The sequence below is a fragment of the Atta colombica genome, unplaced genomic scaffold, assembly GCF_001594045.1.
Source record: "Atta colombica isolate Treedump-2 unplaced genomic scaffold, Acol1.0 scaffold274, whole genome shotgun sequence".
Lineage (NCBI taxonomy): Eukaryota > Metazoa > Arthropoda > Insecta > Hymenoptera > Formicidae > Atta > Atta colombica.
Window position 1 is genome coordinate 2,478,111 of NW_017259375.1, and position 22,729 is coordinate 2,500,839.

The following is a 22,729-nucleotide window of genomic DNA, read 5'->3' on the forward strand; positions in this document are numbered from 1 at the left end:
TTTTTTTTCTGAGCTTTAAAAGAACTAATATTTTAACTCTTGATAAGTTACATTTCTAAGACTAATCGAGAAAAAAGAAATTTGTTAAATCTGTATATAATGCCGACATTTTTGCCTTGCGTGTTTTGCTGTGCATGTTTCCTTCGCGCGAAATTTGCAATTTGGAAATGCAGTTTGCCAAGTAATTCGTTTATTTCGTTTATCTTCTTAACTGGATCTTAACGCAAGTGAGCGCGCCAGTTTAAAAGAAACGTGAGAAATGTAATATAAATGTCCCGCGGGATATGTAATCTTCTTATTGTCAGATTAGCCATCAAATATCACGTTAAGTTTACGAGGTAAATTAAACTCGATTTCTTTACCGTGCGACGTGGAAACTTGGCGTGCCTTGTAAAACTATGATTTTGCATGCAGATACGAGGATTCTTCTTTCAGTTGCAATATTTATTCCCCTTGTTCTTTCTTGCTTATCTTTAGAGTGAAAATACGTGTCACTTTTTTCATATTAAATGCACAAAGAACAAAGAAGTGCGAAGATGAAAACCATGATTCGCAGCAGTTATGAGCAGTAAGTGGAATTATTTAGGCTCTTTGCTTTTACATTCCTTTCTCATCGTTATCATTTTTACTTATCTAATGTATTAAAAAAAATAATAGCGGAAAAAAAGAAGAAATAGATTTATGGAATTACTGCACATACGAGATTCTCTCCTTAATTTTATATTCTCTTTCTATGCTCCTAGCAACTCCGCTGCTTATGAAGTAGGAGGATAATGCACGTCGTACATTCTGGTTGCTGTCTTCCACCTTAATATAATAATTCTGACTCCCATTCGGTGCGTTCCCGGACCGACGTCGTAAATAGACTCACCAATTGTCTGGTGCGATTGCCGCCGCAATCTTAGTTGGAATTCGATTCGAACATCCATTCGGCATTCCCCGACGCGATAGAATTATGTTCCATGTTCGAACATCGTTGTCGCACATACAATTTCTGCACCTGCCTTAGCCTCAATCATAACGGAAATTTCTTTTTATAACTTTTCACAATTCGTTTCTGCATTTATCATTTGCTTCTCCAATTTCTCGGTCAATTTACGCGAACGTCATTCATCTGACTTTCTTAAAAATATGTTGCATTATTCCGTAGATCTAATAAAAAGAAATAAACGATTGCATATTCCTTTGTTAATTTGAAGTTGTTACTATCGATTTGGAAAGAGTGAGAAGCTTAAAGCAAATTATTTTCTCTCTCTCTCTCTCTCTCTCTCTCACTCTCGCTCTCTCTTTCTCTTTCTCTAAATTATTGAATTATTGAAGAAAGATGCTGATATATTCAATTCTTTTTAAGGAAAAATAGGGCGGTATTCATAATACATTCTTATTTTAAGACCGTCTTAAATAATTATGTCTTAAAATGCTAATGCGGTTCTTTGATTAGTTCATGACATCTTAAGAGTGTACTTAAGACGGTCTTAAATATAAGATCCGACTATGAATACCGGCCATAGATGTTAAAATCAGAGAATGCGCTGTCTGTACCTATATATTATATCTATGGATCTTTTATTATTTTTTATTTTACTAAGAGAATATAGAAAACATTTTAAAATTTAAATTAAATTCATGCTTTTTAGCATCTATTCATCTTAATCGTAAAAAGGTGCAGTGAAAAGAATTTTAAATTGTAAGGAACCGAAAATCGCGCTGCAAAGGGAGGAAGATAGAGAAAGATAGATGTACATCATAATTTATTTATTTCTGAATGAATGAATGAAACGTATATAAACAGTGACATCTTACTTGAACTTACTTAAACAATTGGCACACTTCTCACGAATAAGCAATCCACCTCTAAGACAAACAGCCATCAGACTAAATAATATTCATGAGTGACTATCCTACGCCGAATTAACCCGAATAAGACGGTAAATGTTGACCGTCGAGGAAACTGTCGTACTCTCCATCGTGGTAGCAATGGAAACAGCCAGCGCTAGTCAGACTCATCAAGCGCTCGAGCTAGCGCGCCGTTCCCTTCGGAGAGAAATCAATTTTCAATTCACTTGCAACATTATTCGACGTGATTCGACGTGAAATTCAACTGTAGCGAATCGTCGACGTACGATGCTTACTCAACCGTGACTTTCAAGGTATCCCTTTCGACGGGATTCCTTTAAGCAAGAACCGATTTGGCACGACCGATGAGAGCTCAGTTCGCGGATAGTCGATACAGGGCCGATCATCCGTCTTTCGGGATTGCCTGGAACGAGTGCATTGTGAAATTCTCCCGATCATCCTCCATCTTTCCTCACCGCAGCATCAACGGCAGCGACGTGCTCCTTTGTCACCAATACTCTTCTCCAACATCGTTCCCTTCCGTTTCGTCCTATCATATCGTTCCCTTTTGTTCCGCGCTAGCTGCGCTCGCAGATTCTTTCATATCGCGGTGAGTTCGCCATGCAGAAGGAAATTAAATCGACGTTGATGGTGTTTGCTATTTCGCAGTATTGTGAACGAACACCCCCGTTCGTAAATACAGCTCTCCCCGGTCTTTTGAGCGCATCGCGATTGTATAGCGTCTCCATGGTAATTACAATGTTTCGTGTTTAGTTCAGTGAAATAAACTACTGCCTTAGGGCTAAAGGTATAAAGCTCACAAATTGACATAAATGCTGTATATCTAACGAAAACTAAATTAAAAAATAGTTTTATTGAAAAATAATATTTATTTTTATAACAATTTTAATACTTTGTCAGTTTTTCCTTGGATTTTATTGTCACTTTTTTTCTAAAAAATACAATAAAGTGAGGATATTTTATATCTGTGCCTAAGGCTGCAGTAAAATAATATTTTTGTTTTTACAAACAGATGCTTTTCATAACAATTGCCAAATTTGCGAATTGTTTCTGAATTTAGAAACGATTTCTTCTTGACAAATATATTTAATCGGACAATTGAATATCTGTTAAATCGATCGTTTTGATTTCTGGAAGGCTATATAAATCTCCGGAATATTTACACTGAATATATATTTACATGCATTTATTTACATGGATTTATTTTATGGGCATAGAATCCGTTCACAGGTTGTCGAGATGTGATTGCATAAAGTGCGAATACAAGGGACTCCATCCTTTCAGCGCGATCGATCGTTCGTTCGGCTTTCGAGCGAACTTTTCCAGCGATCGCGATCGGAGGACAATCGAAAGCTATTGGAAACCAAACCGATTCTCGATGTTCTGCTCGAATATCAGCTGACGCGGTATCTGGTGCCTGCGCGTTACGATTTAATGCGCAGACTGGAGGCATAACGGGGAACATCGTGAAACGGCCGCCATTTGCGGCTGTGTAATCGGATATTATATTCGTCGATCGGATTTGATATCTCTGTCCCATTATGCCGCGGCATGAATTCCATTTGGAAGAATAATGACAGAACGCAGTGATATTTGAATAGAGGGATAACTGTGGCGACAGGTCGACACTGCTACGAAAGGTTTGGTCGGTAAAGTGCGAGGACTGTGGCAGAGATATGGCGAAATTGAAAACGGAAAAGGGTTGAAAACGCACGGAATCTTTCTATAGGTATTTTGAGACTAAAATCGGTGGATATAAAGAATCGCGCGATGATATCGCGTCTGAAAATATTCAAGTTTGATTGAAGTCGTTGTGTTGAGATCGGCAAAGCTCGCTTTGTAACTAAATGTCACCAATCATGTCCGATGTGGATTTGCCGTGGGCAGAACGTAACGTTACAAAGCTGTTCTTTTTCACAAAAAATTTATTGTTTTGTTTCAATAAATGGTAGAGCGATATATATTCGATGATATTATAGATATTATATTAGATATTATATTGATCTAGATATTATATTGATCAAAATAGATTAATGAATAAGCTTTAGAAACTGAAATTTTGAAATGCATCATAATGCATAATAATTCACTAATATAGAAATAATATAATTTTAAATGTTAAAATTTCACTAATAAGAGTTAGGGAAGCACATAAAATACATCTTTATATGCTTTTATAAAAGCAAAATATTTAATAACGAAAGCTGAAATAGATTTTTTTATATACTCCTGGAAAGAATAGTCTTCTTGAAATATCTAAAAAATTCAGCTAGATATAAATCTGAAAATAATTTTGTTGAAATTATTGAACTAATTATGTTGATCGTTTAAACTGATTCTTAGAATGTTAAAATTCTATGTAGCATCATGCTAGTTTCCTACATAATTATTCGGAAGGTCGAGCAAAATTATTCCTTATACAAATATATTTCTAACATATAATTCCGTAATTAATTTTCATTATTTAGATTTTCATGGCAATGATTTTTAACAGCACTTTTCTAGTTAACGATGAAGTGCGATCGCATTATCAAATGACTTAAATAGTTTCCACGATCCCCCCCTGAGATTGCTTGGTACATATTTTATCATGGATTTATCGAGGGATTTATTTAATGCTTCATCCCGCGCGGTGTAATCTGCATAAGAGAAACCTGCGGCCGTGGCAATGCTCGTCTCCGACTTGCACATCCGCCGCAATTAAAAATCATTTTATCATCGTCGTCCGGGCTTCCGCGGCTAATGCGAAACGTAACGAGATTCCCGAGAAAATCACATTTCTTTCGAATGAAAACACGCACAAGCATAGATTTCATGAACAACGAAGGAAATCGGCAAGATGATCTCGTTTTATTCTAATGTCGCTGTCGTTTCGCGATATATTAATTCTCCAGGTTTTTATTTAGGTATCTTTCGAATGATAAAATAGTGAATAAAATTGACATATTATTACACAGCAAAGCGAATGGAATAATAGCGCGTGAAAAATAAGATTTATATATATAGAGATCAAAAAATTTTATAAAAGCAAGAGCGTAAATATAGAATTTTAATATAAAAATAGTACTCATATAATTTTTAAAAGTTGCAAAATGCAAAAGAAATTAATGATTTAATCAAATTCTTATTTACGAAAAATATATCAAAAGATACATTAAAAGATTCATCTAAATTTCAGAAAAAATTTGATTTAATTATATTTTAATTTGATATATATTTCTTATTAAGTTAAATTTAACTATCGAGTTTTCTTCTCAATTTAGATAAATCTTTAATAAAAAATATAATTTAAAAAAAAACGATCATGAAGAATGTATATTTTCTGAGTTCATTCACATCTTTCGAAAAATGATCATTCGTAATATTTGCCCTAATAATCTGATAGGAATTTAAGGATATGCATACTCCTACATTAAAAATAATTTTATCATCGTCATCGCCGTGACAGCGCAGTGCGCAACGAAATTAGTGAGGAAAAATCATATTTTCTTGTCAGTAAAAGGGGTATGAGATCAATATCGAAGTGAGCTATAGAAGGGTTAAGACGAAAGCTGCGAAGAATGGTCAGCGAAGGAAGGTAACGGAAGGAAGAATCTGCGAAGAAAAGGGAAGGGAACGTGCTGTCGCAGTGGCGATGCCGTCTGCAATTACAATGCCTTAATTTTATGCGCAAAGTTAAGCTCCTTTTAAGAGTCCCGAGAGTGGTTAAGTCCCCCTTACGACTCACCCTCCACCGCGCAACATTCGTTTCACCAACGCCGCCTGCATTCATGGAAGGACCTTCTTTTAGACCGATGGTGCCGGCGCAGCTTTCGGGCAAGACCCAGCGATTATTTTAATTTGTTTAGGGGCCATCTGCCACCTTCATTCCATTTTCTATCTGCCTTTTTATTCTATCTTAGTTCTTTTTTTTCTTTGCTTTCGATCCTTCTTACCACTCGTCCTCATTTACAGATTAAAGTTCCGCTACCTAATCTCTACCAAGTGATAGCTAAAATTAGTTGTATTATTACAATGCCTATGTAAAAGATGATGATAAAATAGAGGTCATATTAAAATTAAATAAAATATTAAACATTGATATTATTTTATCAAATATATAAAGTTTTAACAGATGTTAAAATTGTACGAGTAGGTCCTAAAAAAATTTTAGTAGCGTTTCTCTAATTATGATATTCATTACGAATTTATATTTTTCTTTTAGTAAAAAACGCCTTGATATACATATAGAAAAAGGATTTAAAAAAACTGGTCATTTTAATTTTAATATTTTTTACATGTTAAAATTACTTATTTTTTGAAAAATTAAAATAGAAATTAAAAATGTCACTTACATTTTACAAAATGTAACAAATATATTATAAACAAAATATGTGTATATAAAACCATTTGACATCTTTAGGATTTTTATATTAATTTCTAGGAATAATTAATATTTTAACAGCGAGTGCAATAAAATAATTAATACATAACTATATGGAAAAAAGGTTTCCATTGAAGCGCGATAGACGTCCTCTAATAGAATTCATAATATAGTTTTGTGACAATCTAGACATGTGAAAAAATTTTCCGTCAAAGCGCGTGACAGAATTTACACAATCGTGACGTGTTTTATTGCTTGCAATTGCTATTTCCGACGGCACTAATGAATCGTTGACAGTATTAATTAAAATTTCACCGAATGATAATTATTTGAAAAATACCTGTGACACGTTCTGAAACGCGACAACATTCCGAGAATTACAATCATAATTATTTATATATTAATTTTCATTAATCAGTAAAATTTCCGCGACATATTAATTTATACACATACATTTCTCGCTTAAAAAGTGCATTCTCCGCTTTACAACACTATACGATTTATAATTGTATATTACACACATACATTTACACATATATTTTATATGTAATAAATCCGTGCAGATTGTAACGTTTTTCTTCAACTTTTCATTTCGCATGATAAATTTGTTCGTCAAATAAATTTCGTTTTTATCGAATGTCACGTTATACATTGTTTCCTGTAATTTTATCTCTTTAAATGCATAGTTTATAATTTATTTCTGCTTTTACGTATTGAAATATAAACGTATATTTATATACATTTTATGAGTTGAAAAAACTTTAACGGAATAAAATGTATAAATGAATTATTATTATTATTATTATTATTATTATTATTATTATTATTATCTCGTAAAACGTTTGGCATTTCGTATTTGTAGAATTATAAAGTGATAGCCAATAAAATAAAATTTAATTAATATAAACTTTAATATAAACAACACTCTTTAAAAATTAAATTTGTTTAATCGTGGAAAATGAAATTATTAACTTAAACAATATATGCGAAATCTGTATGTACGCGAATCTGTAATTTTTATTCGCAAATTCATATATATCTAATTTTATATAAAATTTTATATAAAATAATTTTCAGATCTGAAACAATTCGTAATTTTTTCAAATTGAATACGTATACTAGATATAATATTATTGTACAAGATACAAATATAAATATACACACAAGATATAATAATTGTTAAAAATACAAACTTTTTACAAAAGTAATATTATGCATAGGTAGAGCATAACGTTTTAATCAGAGCGAAATGATTGGATACAGCTGTATGTGGTGCCACGCTTTTCAACGTTCCACTAGCAGCGTTCGCCTTCATGCTTAATTATCCACGCGACACAACGTGGCCGACTTTTGCAAATAAAATTTTCCGCGAGGGATTTACTCGCTCGGCCTCGGAGAGCAGCTGTCCATTGCAATTAGACCTTTTTGCCGTCGACGTGTGTTCGCGGACCCTTTAAATTTCACGTAGACTGCGTAAATCACAAAGGTTAGCTCGACAGGCGGGTTAACGCTATGAGCCGCACCGTGTCGCGCTGTTAAATTTGCGGGTTGCTTCCGCTCGAGTCATCGTGCTCATTAAAAACCGATCCAATTTGTCTTAGCAACTGTAAGGATTTCAGTGACAGCAACCCCGAAACTTGGGTGTCGTTCTCGACGCTGCGGGCGCGATCGACGGCGCGAGCTTGGATCTTATTGTGCCAACTTCGCCCGTCTCAACTCCGTTGCTCGATTAGACTTACGAACTTACATTCAAGCATCCTCGATAATAATTGAAGGCACGTACAAGAAGCAGGATGCACCTGTGTCATAAGTTGACTTTAAGGAGTAACAGACAACTCTTGGTGTTGATGAATAAGAAAAGATATTTTGTATACATAATAAGCGGAAGCGAGCACGTTTGGAGAAACAATTTGGAGACGCATTCCTATATATTTGAAAGTGCTGAGAATCGGCATTCTCTACATTTCTGAAACATTCTGAAATTTATGCGGTACTCTTTTACGACAAAAGAATAGAGCACGGCGGATTTTAAATAAATTGGAGAGATAAATTAGATTATATACACCACAGTATATCTCCGTATTTGTAGATTACCCGTTAGATCATAACGAACAATATAGCGCGCGCGCACGGAGTTGCCTCTTCTTTCAGCAAGACCTAATACCGTCTCCGGAAAGCTCTGACCTGGGAAGTAAAGGGTTATCTGACTCTCTCGGTCGAGTGCACTTCTCTCAGTCTGTATTGGATCTTCTTGAGCCCGGGCGATTTCGAGAGGGATAGGCGAAGAGCTTCACCTCTCGCAGGGTTCTCCTCGACTATGACGAATTGCGAAAGTTTGGTGAAAAATTGGCCGAAGCCAGATAAGAGTGGCCGGGGGTGTATAATGCGTCGTACTTTGGTCGTTGGCCATTCGTTCTTCCATTTACTTTCATCTTGTTAGCCAACTTAACCCGCATTATTTAGCTCACTCTCGGTCTCTTCCTCCGTTTGTTCTTCTTTATTTTTTTTCCCGAGCCGCGCAAGGAAAAGATTTTAAAATAACTCTGTTACTCCCGAGGAGTAAAGTTTCTGTCGAGCTGACAAATGCGAGTATCGTGCGGTGGACGGCGTCGCGAACTACGCGACTTGGCGCCGCGATTTGCGACACGCGAAACTGTGGTATTTAACTCCGTGAACGGACATATTTCGCGGTGGTAATCCCGTGATTTGTATGCACGGCCCGAGGACACTCCGCGAAGCTCGCCGAGCACAGACGAGATATATCAGTTGCAAACAGACTTCTCACTGTAAATGCAACGTGCAATGGACTCACGATAAGAACTCACTTTGAAATCTTTTGCGTTATATTAAATCAGCGGCATAAATTCTTTTCTGTATTACTTATACGCTTTTCTTATGAAGTTGGGTATGCTTAATTCTACAATTGATATAAGATATAGGTCAATCTGTTTCTTTTTTTTTTTTCAGTTCCGCGTTTTTTCACTGCTCTGGATTAAGAATATTATTTGAGATTTAATAAAAACTTGTAAGCCAATTTTGAGACCACAGGGTGACAAAAAAAATTTAATCACAAAGTTTTGTGTCTATCAAATCTTTTGTAATGTATATTTATGTAAACAAGCTTTGAACTATCAGAGTTATATCTTATTAATTATCTTATTAATTATCTTATTAATTAAATATAAAAAATAATAATCAATTTCAAAAATAGTCACTTTTAACTTTGATATAAGCGCTTCAGAAACGCATTCATGGCCGTGCATCTTTTTATAGATAAACTTTTCCAGACAATTAAAGAGTGGCCCTTAGTTCCCTAACTGACAAAAGCTTTTGATGCAAAATCTTTACATTTAATAAGATGTAATTAACATTCTCTAGTGTTTATTTTTTTGTTACATATATCATCTAGATAGCAAGCTGATGATATTTCTCGTTATTTTAATGTCAAAATGACATTAAATTTAATATTGGGAGTACAAATTAGTTCGGTCCGTTTCCCTAAAGATATCCAGCTGTTATGAATGGTTCTTAGTGACAGCTGATTTTGGCGGTTTCAGAGAGATTAAACATTTGCTAATAATATTCAGTTTATATCGCTTTGAGTTTCATACAAAAACCTTGATTTTTACTGTGTTTGAAATGTCGAATTTTGTGTTAACCAAGCAGCATTTGCGGGAGGTTTTGATTTTCTGCTTTAATTGGAAAAAAAATGTGGCTGAAGCCATTGAATGCTTGTCGAAGTTTATGGTGACATTGCTCCAACTGATAAATCATGTAGGGAATGGTTTCGACGTTTCAAGGAAAATTCAGCGTTGAAGACAAGCAGTTGAAGACAAGCCTCGCTCTGGACAGCCAAAAAAATTCGAAGACAAAGAATTAGAAGCATTACTCGAAGAAGATCAGAGTCAAAGCAAAAAGAGCTTGCAGAATCATTGGGGGTAACTCAACAAGCCGTTTCTGTACAATTGAGAGCCATGGGAATGATTCAACACAAAGAAATTGGATGCCTTATGAACTGAAACCGAGAGACGTTGAAAGGCGATTTTTCACTTGCGAACAGCTGATTCAAAAACAACAGAGAAAAGGTTTTTTGCATCGGATTGTGACTGGAGATGAGAAATATTCTACAACAACCCCAAGAAGAAAAAATACTATGCTAAGCTCGGTCAATCATTGCCATCGACCTCAACATCAACATCACGGCCGAACATTCATAGTTCGAAGATCATGCTCTGTATCTGATGGGACCAAAAGGATCTTGTTTACTATGAGCTGCTGAAACCTGGCGATTCCATTACCGGCGATCGGTATCGGTTACAATTGATTCGTTTGAGCTGTGCATTGCGAGAAAAACGGCCGGAATACGAGCAAAGACATGATAAAGTTATTCTTCTTCATGTCGCTAAAGTCATAAAAAAATATTTGGAAACGCTCAAATGGGATGTTTTACCGCACCCGCCGTATTCTCCGGACATTGCTCCTTCTGATTACTGGTTGTTCCGAAGGATGCAGCAAGTCACCGGTTCACTTCTTTCGCAAAAATTGAAAATTGGCTCTAAAATTGGATCGCCTCCAAAGAAGAGTCATTTTTTCGAGATGGAATTCGAAAATTGCCTGAGAGATGGGAAAAAGTAGTAGGCAGCAATGGACAATACTTTGATTTGTTCATTCATTTTGTTTTGAAATAAATGCACAAAAAAACGGACCGAACTAATTTGTACTCCCAATAATATTAAATTAATGACATTAAAGTTAAAATGATAAATCAACTTTGATTAGCGAGATTACAGAGATATTACAGAGTGACAAAAAATTTTGTGTGTTTATCAAATCATTATCCATGTAGCAAGCTGACATTATTTGTCATTATTTCAAAACGACATTAAATTTAATGATATTAAAAAGATATCATTCTAATATCAAAATGATGACAAATCATGTCTCCCTGCAATTAGGATAATGATTTGATAAACATATAAAATTTTGTTGGACAAACTTTTGTGTCGCTCTGTAACATCTCGCTAACCAAATAATAAATGAACAAAACTCGGGTATTTCCCACTTGGATTATTTTACTGATATTTCTGCGATTGTTGTTGCAGTTACGATGCGAGAAGTCGACAGTTCGGAAAGGCGAAATTGTGGAGCGCTGCGCATTTTTGGGGCCATCGAGCGTCTTTTCGTGCGAGTCCACCGGCGCAGCTGACACTTCAGGATCTTCAACAAAGCGATGAGGGTGTCTACAGGTGCAGGGTCGATTTCCGAAACTCGCCAACGAGAAACTTGAAAGTTAATCTCACCGTTATCGGTAAGTATATCGATCTTACTTTTAATTGAACGTAATAGAAGCTTCGTTAAAATATATACATGCGAAACATTTATGCCAAAAACGAAATAATTGATCTATGGCGGTATACATATATATTTGTCGTAATAATTGCTATTAATTTTGACATTTCTTAGATTTAAGAATTATTTTACTTACTCCATGATTCTTGGAATAAAAGTTATTATTTCACTACTTATAACTCTGTGGAATAATTTGTTCATGACTGCCATTATAAATGTTTAAGTAGGTATATGCGAACAAAAAGCACGCATATCAATTTTTCCATAGCGATCTATATCTCGAAAAATCTGTTTGGCACGAAAAGACTTAGATTTTTGATATGGAATTAATTTGAAGCTTGTTAAACTTTCGCTAAACTCGAACAATCATTTTTGTTTGATTATTTCTTGCACGCATTTTTTATTAGCCTTATAAGACAGAAAATTCTTAGAAAATGTTCTAAACATTTCTAAAAAATTATGATGTTATCAAATTGGAACGAATCTATAAATTACTTATTAGGAGTGGGAGACTTTAAGGAACAAAGTGTATACACCTATAAATTGTTATCGAAATATAAAAGAAAAATCTTCATAGAAACTTAATATTGATGATATTCGTTAATGTAATAGTCGATATATGATAATAAGTTAATGTGACGTAATTGGATAGTCGCAGTTAGCAATTTGCGAAACAATCAGTCACAATAATATCACGACTATTCGATAAATGAAAGCTATAAACGGGCAACTCATATATAATGATATAACTGCAAGATATCGACTCAAGTTTTTATTTTGTGACATAATTTGATCTTTTCGTAAAAAACTAGTTTCCGGTTCATTGAAAAAGGAATAAAGTCTCTGTTTTCTGCATCAATCCAAATATACTTCTTAAACTGGTTCATGTGACGGAAATATAATTGTTAATATTTAAAGGTGACACACAATGATATACTATATGTGAGTCGATTACAGTTTACGATTGTTTGCAATGGCAGCAGTCAGCCGCGATGTGACTATCGGACATAGACAAGAACTACGAATAGAGACACTCCTCTCTAATAATATAAATCTTGAGATCTGGACTCGGCAGGTCGTTTTCGTTTCTCAAGAACGGAAACTTGAACTTTTCGCGCGGAACTAGTTCGAGGCTCGTTAAACTTTCACAAAATTGTTCTCGACGGGGAGTAACTCGACGGAACTGACCGCCGATACTCGGCGGCGATCGGGCAAAGCCGGTCTCAAGAATAATCGTTAATCCAGAATTGAAGGACCACTCGTACAATCAGCGGACCATTGAAAGCGATCCTCTGTAAACGATCACGCTGAGGGTCGATTGGTTAGCTCGTCTGTAGTTCGATTCACTCTTTCACGATCATCAAATCGTCGAGTTCCCTTAGTAATAAATCCGGAATTATTTGCGTCGATAAATCGTCGATAATTGGCAGTTGAGTGTTACCCATTTAACGATCACCTATCATGCTCAAGTAATCTCGAATTGGAGATTTACGTGACATTTTGATCTGAATTGATAAATAAATTATTTAACAAGATAATTAGAAAGATAAAATATTATATTCAATTTACGAATATAAGTATTACGCATAATATAAGTATTACGCTTTGTTCAGAATTTATTTAAAGATGATTTATTTATTTGAGGAAATAAAGAATATTTTTTTATCAATCAATTCTTTGTAATCGGTATCTCTCATTTTCGAATATATTTTAAATTATGATTTAAATAATGACGTAGTATTAAATTTATGAATAAATTTCACTTCGAGATAATATAAAATATATTATCTTTCTCTCTTTTTCGTGGAAACAGATAAAGACTTTTCTTTTATTTCTTCTATTTTCTGCGTGAATAACATTTTTATTTAAATAATGATGAATTGCATAATGCATCAGAGTTGTTATAAAATGGAAATATGGACAAAATCTGCTATTGGTAATACTAAATTTGTTTTTTTAATATTAAAATGTATAAACCGAGAGAGATTATATAATTTGAAAAAAATTTATGATGTTAATCTATTAGATAATTTTTTTAATTCTGTTTTTTATATGGTAATATATATATTAGAACTATTTTATATTTACTTTTAATAAAGCGGTATTGATTTTGCTGTAATGAGCTCTCACGTACAGTTGAAATAACAACGTATCATAATATTATTTTATCTCATGTAAAATAATCATCGCGTTTACAACGCGCAACCAACTTGACGGCGCGGAATGGATATCACAATGCGGTAATTAATACTTGATGCCAAATCGATGCGAGGTACGCGTCAACCCGTACAGAAAGTTCAATTTCCACTTTATAGAAAGTTATGCAACAGTGTTTCGCGTTTCCATAATGGCGAATAACATTATCCGATGTACGAGCGAAATCAAACGTAATTACCGTATATGTACGCTTATGCATAATTGCTGGAAGTATTGAAAATGTTTAAATAGAAGCTCGGGAATAAATGGGATATTAATGTTCGGATAGCGCGCAAGGATTAATGTGCGATGAACGAATAATATAATAAATATATTCATTCTCTCCATTCTTGACACAGAATGTCTAATTTTCAAACAAACAACTCGACAAACATTTTGAATAACAAAACTGTTTAAACAATAATAAGTTAATCTGAACTGTTACATGAATATGAATTGAGTGTGGAAAAATAGACTGTTACAATCGAGATTGAATTTTGATATTTAATAATCTTGAATTTTTTAAAATACATCTTTTAATTATATGTATAACTCATGCGTGTCAATTGCCGTCGGACTTGAGTAACTGAAGCAAATCTCTTTGATAAAATTGTAATTCTAAGTAAAATTGTAATTCAAGATAAATATACCAGTTAATGAGCATGACCCAATTGTTGAACAAAAATTTTAGTAAATATCACGTTTTTAATGATATATACAATTCTGAATAAATTTGTTATTAAGTTTTTATAAACAACGAATTTATTTTGAATCATAACATAAAATATATATATTATTAAAAGCTTAGATAATATTTAAAACTTTTTGTCATTTTTATCCAACAAATAGGTCATATCCACTAACTGTCCACTAGTTAGTATCTACATTTATCTTATAAGTTCGTATACAATAATAAGTGCATTTATTTATCTGCCGCTGCCTTTTTGTCTATTATAATGACAATAGATTTTGTTCCTCAAAGTCCGCCATCCTTTAATAAGTAGTAACTTACATCTCTCTATCTCAATTTCATAATACCTTCGATCGTCGATAGTGCGTATTTGCCGGTTTTGTCGTGCGGCCGAACTTGAAGTTCGAGAGATTGCTTCTGGAAAGCGCCGAAAGTCCAAAATGGGCTTTTCGCTCTTGTCTCTTAATAGAACTGCAATATCTTGTCGGTCTCCAAGGAGAGATTCTCTGGTGCACCATAGCGAGTAGCTTTCACGAAGCACCTAACTTAATTTAGCCATCGATCGGCCTTTAAGTCGATTTAAAAGGCGAGTTGCGATTTCATGTCCTGATGAAGACCGATGAGATGGTTTTGAAGTTCTTCAAAATTCATAAAGAGAGGATTATATAAACGTGGATATTAAGAATTTGCGTGACAGTGTAAACTAATCGCATGAAGTGGCTATATCAGGAAATTACAGAAGAAGAACAAGTGAAATTATTAAATTAAATTTGATAAAAAAAATAATAGGAATACAATAATTTTGTATTTCTTAAAAAATATTTTATTCTTCTTAAAAATACTCCTAAAAAAGTACTTATAATTAAAAGTTATTGTAAAAAAAGGATAGACTTTCAAATGTAGGTAAAAATTTTTAAAGTCGTCTCGTTTTTTGAAATCTTTTCGTTATTATTGAAATAATCTTTTTATTAATTTTGATAAATATTTAAATTACAATGAAGAGAACATCTCGCGTTGACCAAATTAATTATCAATTAATCATCATACGTTACTAAAGAGAACTTTTTCAAAACAATCTCGATATATCATTTTTCTTTTTAATTTATCTTCTCTCATTCATCATAAATTTTTCCCATCTATTTGGATGTTAGAAAGGTGCAATTCGTAAACTTCAATTTTCAGTCGAAGGAAATTAATCGATCGAGTTGGAAATATTATGCTGAAGGATTGATTTAGTTTATTGCATAAACGCGTACTAAATACTAAAGATTAAGTCAAAATTGATCATGATTCAAAGTTGGCCAATCCACGCTGCTTTCTTTTAATCAAAATTCGACCAAACATCGCAAAATGACTCGAATCGTCGCGCATCGCTAACTTAAACAATCTGCTCTCATTGTTAGTCCGAGTATCCCGAACTCATCCAAGGGAGAAACGTAATCGAATAGGGGGATACATCTCGCAGGCGAAAGGCCATCGAAACACTGCGATAGTGGCGGAGCTTCGTTTTACGCTTCGACGCGCGCGAGCGCAGTGTCCGTCGGAGCTCGAGTTAATTCAGAGGCACACAGCACCTCGACGTAGAGAGAAGCGAACGACGGACATTGCAATAGTGTATGCATTATATGTATATGTGTATGTGTGCGAGAAGGAAGGAGCAGAGAATCCATTGCCTCTCGGTTATGTATATCCGCTCTCGAAGAGTTGAAACAACCCTATCAAGATTAATTCATTGACGCGATATCCGATGCTTATGCCTCTCTTAATTTTATTTTTTTTCTCTTTTTAATTTTACGCTCTTTCTTTTACGTGAGCGTCTACTGATTACAATTATCTTTCGAAGTACATTTATTCACATCTCCTTCATTCCTTCAATTCCTTTAATTAAGTTTGCTATATCGTTTTCAGTATCCGCCATTTTCAAGTTGCTTATTAAAAAAGTTATTCTCATAAGCCAAAAATAAACCTCGCTCGCATCAACAATGTTTCTCGATGTATCGTGCATACACCTTACCGTCGCGCTTCCTCGTCGCCAACGCAATTTTCCTGCTTCTAGACTTCGAGTCGTTAGCTCATTGGATAAAGGAAACGCACGCCCCAAGGAGCCCAAAACGTTGCCGTCGTCGTTGAAACTTGGAGACAAAAGCTGCTCGGGTGTTGAGTCGACTCATGTTAATCCGATTAGGATTTACTTTAGATTTTGACGAGCGCTAGATCCTCTCTGTCTTCTTCTATGCGCGCCTCAGGGATGTCTAATCGCCGCTTACGGCCAAATTAGTTTCGTACCATCCCTTGTCTCACCTATCCTGGCCACTTATTTAACGTATGGCCATGTTAATCTTTATCCACTTAATTGATTGCTCAGTTGTTTTCTATTTATCTGTGTATATACGTGTACTCGCGTACGTATATGTACGTATATACTAATTAATCAGTTATCAATCTAATTTAGTTATCAATTTAATCAGTTTAAATGAAAATAAGAAGAACGATTTTGCTAAAATATCTAAAAATGTAGCTAAACAGCTCTGAAAATAATTTTGTTCGAATTATCAAAATAATATCGCAGGATGTTCAAATTGATTATTAGAATGTTAAAATTTTTTGCAGTGTTTTCATCAATGCTTTAACGCTTATTAATTATTTTAATAATTTTCTATTCAATATGTATTTTAGTAATCCAACAAATTATTTTTAGCACTGTAACTAATTAAATTTGAAGATACTTTAGATAAAAAACGCTTTTTCAATGAAGCCATACTTAAAAGATTAATAGCTTTCTAATATAAACGATGATGGAATAAATTGAAAAATTTAGATTACAATTTTTTATTTCAAATAATTTTAATTTTATTTCAAATTATTTTACATAATGCTGTTTTAATTTTTTAATTACTGATAATTATTACAATCGTCAATAATATGAATATTATTTAAATTCAGTTAGAATCTTTATAATGTGATAATATATTGTTTGCTCATAAGATTATCATTTTTCATGGAAGGTAAATATATTTTTGAAAAATTTTAGGAAATATGCGAAGTAACATTGAATTGAATTAGAGACAGAATCAATAATAGTATTAATCTTAAAATTTATATAATCGTTTGCATTCTCGAACTCCTGCATCCTTTCAATCCTTTCTCATCTGCGAACTTTCTGAAGGGTGTAGATAGATCCCGTAATCCCGAACGAGACGCGTTGCGTTGGAATCGCTGGAATTGCGTCTCGTCAGGGCAAGTGATATCATGATTTCTTGAAATCGATACTTCACGCTGGATATTCTCCTTTAAGCCCCCTTTATCGGTGATTACTCGTCAGCTTTCATGAAGAAAGAACGGCATACTCTTGAGAGGATTGAAAATACCCGATATTGTCGAGGGCATTCAAAAACTGGCTTTGTCATCCCTGATTTGCTCTTTTTTCCGCCAGTGACGAGCATCTCGTTACCGTAAAGGGGAAATAATTAAGCCTGTCTAACTTGATTTCATTCGAAGTATTTAAGCGCGAATGTTGCGAGGTGAAATAAAAGTGCAATAATATCGTAAACGATTAGTAATGATAACAACCATAAAAGTAATCTGTAAAATAAGTTTTATATATAGAATTAATATATGTAATTGAATCAACTATTTTGTAGTTATTACAATTATAAAATAATTCAATTAACTATATACACATGCAATAATTCTACAATACAAACTATTGTTATCTTTACTTATTTGCTATCATAATATTTTTCTGAGTGCAATATAAATATCGCATAAATATCATCACAATAATTTAAAAAAGATTAGAGATGTATATCGAAATCTATTTCATAAAAATTAAAATTTCAAAGATTATTATTTTTCTTAAATGATAAAAACAATCAGTTTTTTGAAACAATACATTTGATTTTAACAGCTATAATTATTAGGTGTAGTAAAAAGAAATCCATTCAATTTCATGCAAAAATAATGGATTTCTTTTTACTACACCTAATATTATAATCTCCAACGCTGTACCTTTTAAGGCACAATCGCTATCACGTTTTCTTAAAATTCTTATTGAGATTTCAGTATGTAACAATAAAATACAATTCAGTTTTTATTATAATAGAAACTTATTATTAAAGGTTTCACAAGTGTGGACTAGAATTTTTTTCAGATTTTTATGTAGTTCGAAGCCATAAAAAGTATATGCTGTTTCTCCTACCGGTTCAGAATGTAAACTAGCTCTGATCGAAAATTTAGGAGTAATGCTGGAGAGTTACTATATCAAAATAAATTTTACTTAAATAAAAACTTGTAAGAGAAAATAGGTATAAATATTTATATAGGTATCTAATATAATATATGCTTCCTTTTAGCTGTCTATAAAATACATTGTAGCACGTCGCTCACTGACATAAAATCTTTCACCGTTCAAACGGGTAGTTAATGGGAGATAATGCCTTAAAATCGCTTTCACCATTAAAGCCTTTTCTTCCGAGTTTACCCTTCTTGCGCTGTCCTCGATAAACGGTAGTCTCTTCCCTGACTGTTTTTCTTCTCGAATGCGTCTGGGATTCAGAATCTTTCATGAAAATTAAATACCACGAGCTTGAGGATGATGGATATATTCCGCGAACGACGTTCACGTCGCTTAGTGCTCTCTACGGGAGGGAGCGATGGGAAAGGGGTGGCACTCGCCCCGAATAGGAAGAACGAAGCCGAGCGGACACATTCTGAAATTTAGTATGACGGAACAGGCGAGCTCGTATTTTATCGTTAGCAAATTCCATAGAAAATTCAAAGCTGCGACTCGGGCGCGTCCAGACCGCCATTTCCCATCGGGTCGAATCTTGCTCCTGTTCTTCTCTCATGTTCCTCTGTTTGCCGTTGGCAAACGAGTATTCGTCCGATATATTTTTCGCGTTTCTTGACTCTCCGACATGAGCGTATATCACAAAGAATTTTCTTTCTCACGCAATATAATAGATAGATCATCCCCCTCCCCTTCCCAAAAAAATATTCTGCCGTTTAGCGATGTTGCTGTCAGAGGATTTTTTATCTATATATGATCTCAAGAAAATATTATAAGTAGAGGAATTTTGTATGACCAAAAGGTAGATTTAAAACTGCAATGCTCTTAATGCTAGAAGATCGTGCACTGATGCGTAGCTATGGTAGCGCACATAGATGACAAACTTCCAACAAATAAACATGCCACTTGTATCTTGTATATCCTCTTATTTCAAAAAGCTATTCAAATTCTTATAATAGAATTTTCTATGAAGAAATTTATTTTTGATCATAACTCACGTATCCTCATTTTTTATCGATATACGTGTTATAAATATACACTTCTCTCATTCATGTAAGAATTTTGCTTAGAAGAAATGCTGCTAAGAGGAATTCCTCGCTTATTTTTTGGGGTGATTGCGCTTAGCTGTACGGAAAGAATTTTCTTTTAAAATTTACCCTTCAGATATGGTAATCGTGGGGCAACATTGTATTCCGAAGAATTTTATGTAAATTTCTCTCATTAATTAATAAAACTATAATAAAATATAAAATAAATTTGATTAATTTTACTCAAATGCACGATAGAAATCTTTAAAATATTATATTGTACCACAATTATCATATTTTCTGGGTAAATTTAAAAAAAAATTCTTTCCGTGTACCTTGATTATTAACTTGACATATGCATTTTGCTCCATTATTAAATTATACAATTAACAATGAAAAGAACGCGTTTGCTGAACTAATAAACAAGTTAACGAGCATAATTATTAATTTATCGCAAATTTTGCACCGTGTGCTATTACTATTGATGTTAAGAAAAATATTCTTTTATGTGTATCTATAGAGCACCCATGAATATTTGAGGGGATCGCAATCTATAATTACTTTAGAAGTTTCACCTTAAATAACCTGGTAATTAATGTTTAAATTAAGTTTCTGTCAAAGTAAAGCCTGTTTAATTTCAAAACGGCATTTATCCTGTTAAAGGATAACTTAACTCACCAATTGCAAACATGTGCTCGCGTAATTAGTGGCATCAGCATTCGCATAATTACACTCTGAAGAATTTTTGTCGAAAAGAAATAATTCCGTATAATTCCGTATAAATTATGATACCGAAGATTCCATCAGCATCATAAGTCTTTTGATAAATATATATTATCCCATCGATGTGCAATCTTGTAGATTTATCACAGCTATGATTCGTCGTTACATGATAATGAAAATGTACGCTCAGCGAAGTCGACACATTTTCGTAGATCAATGCGCGATCCAATGCGGAAAGTTTCTCTCGAAGCGGAAAACGCGGTTCGACCGAGTGGACGAGGAAAGACATAAAAGAAGGAAGGATGGCAGAAGTTTGCCTCGGGCTCGCGGTTAGGTGCGATTCTAAAAAAATCATGAATCAGAGACGAAACGAGCCTCAATAATGGATCGTCCAATCCGAAAACTTCGCCGCCGGACAGGTCTGAAGGATGATGGCGGATCCGCGGGAAACTTGTGCCACAGAAGTGTAGAACTTGGCTGTTCTATACGACATGTTACAGCTCTTATTACGAAAAGTACGATCGCGAGTAAGATGTATTGCTTGTTTCTTTCATAAATTTTAAAATGTTATTTTTGCAATTATATAAATTTTTTATTTAATTAAAATAGAGTATTTCTAAAAAAATGTCTTATAAATTATTTATTCTTCTCTTTAATAACATTTTATATAAACAAATGATTAGGACTGTTAAATTATAAAAAAAGAACAAGAAAGGAGAATTAACGTAATTAATGAAAACGTGGTTTTCGAAGAATAAAAAACGATTAACACAGTTTATTATAGATTATTACAAATTTGTATTTTTTAGCTCAATTTCGAGAGTCATCTCTAATAGTCTTACAATATATTAAAAAAAGCTTAATAGCTTTACATTCTTCATCAGACATAATGATAAGAATGATCTTGAATCTTTAAATTAAGTATATGTCAGTCACAGCTGAGTGAACTGTGGATTATAATAACAGTCAGAATGAAAGCAGAGACTGAGATATCAAATTATAGAAAATAAACAACAATAGGCAATACATTGCGACAAATGTCACAAAAAATAAATAAGTGTAAAAAGAAGTTTATGTACAATTAATAAATCAACTGATAAACAATAAACATCAATTATTGACTGTCTATTGAGGACTTATTAATTGTAACGAACTCCTTTTTACATTTATCTTTATTTGTTTTGTGTATCGTTCATCGCGTTGTATTAACTATTGTTATTTATTCGCTGTAATTTAATCTTTATTTTCTGCTTTACCTGACTATTATAATAGTCCATAGTCTATTCAGCTTACTATGGTGTGACTGACACTTATTCAATCAGAAGATCCAGGAGGCATTTTTATTATATCTGTATGATAAAAATGTAAGGCTATATAAATTTTTTAATATATTATGGCTCGAAATTCAGCCGTAAACATACAAATTATTTATTTTTATATGTATAATCAATTATATTAATCGTCTTATTTTACACACCAAGATGAACTGCATTTGATTCTCGCTAGTCTTTCTATCTAATTATTGTTTTTTTATACTTACAATTTTATAATTCTACATAATTTCTTAAAATTATATAGCTATAATGTTTTTTTTATTTATTATGTTAAATGATATTGAGCTTGTGCAATTTTATTATTACATAATGAAAATAACATTTAGTTGGCATTAGAATCATAAGATAAAAAAATTCTGACTTTATATTTGTGAAAATAGCAAGCCAATTTCTTGTCTTCTTTTATTCTCCATACTACGAAAACAGCACGGCGCTCATTAGTCGGAAGAAGTCTCAGAGATTTCAAAGCATTCTGTTTTCCAAGGAAATCTCGCAATCGCCCATTCCGAGGAACGTTGACCGCTTAAAGAGCAGAAAACGAATGCGACGAAGACTTATACCATCATATTACACTTTCCTCGTCGCGTGACATCAAATATATTTGCGATCTCTTCGTGAAAACTCCTCGGAACGTTAACGGGCAATGGAAAACTCTCATTGCATTGGTCGAAAACTTGCACGGCGGTATTGTGACTTGTATATTGCGTTTCGTTTAACTCAGTAAAAATAGTAAATAGGTTGCTGCTCTTTCTTGTGGAAACAATTTAAAGCGTCGTCGACTTCTATTTAATGCGAGAAAAGTTATAATTGCGAGCTGAAAATTTTCCGTTTTCATAGCGCAATACCTCCGGCAAGTTATATTTTTTCGGTGTTACGTGAGAACTTTTGTAGTTCGTGAAA

The 22,729-nt window shown here is 33.6% G+C and overlaps 1 protein-coding gene across 1 annotated transcript in view; it reads left to right on the plus strand.

Annotated features, from left to right (window-relative positions):
- Positions 1-22,729, plus strand: part of LOC108689635 (synaptogenesis protein syg-2-like) — a gene marked incomplete at its 3' end in the record, with an annotated part of 148,728 nt that overhangs the window by 43,580 nt on the left and 82,419 nt on the right. The window contains exon 3 of the mRNA XM_018196489.1: positions 11,323-11,528. Coding sequence (XP_018051978.1) covers positions 11,323-11,528 — 206 coding nt within the window. The remainder of the gene's footprint in view (positions 1-11,322; positions 11,529-22,729) is intronic.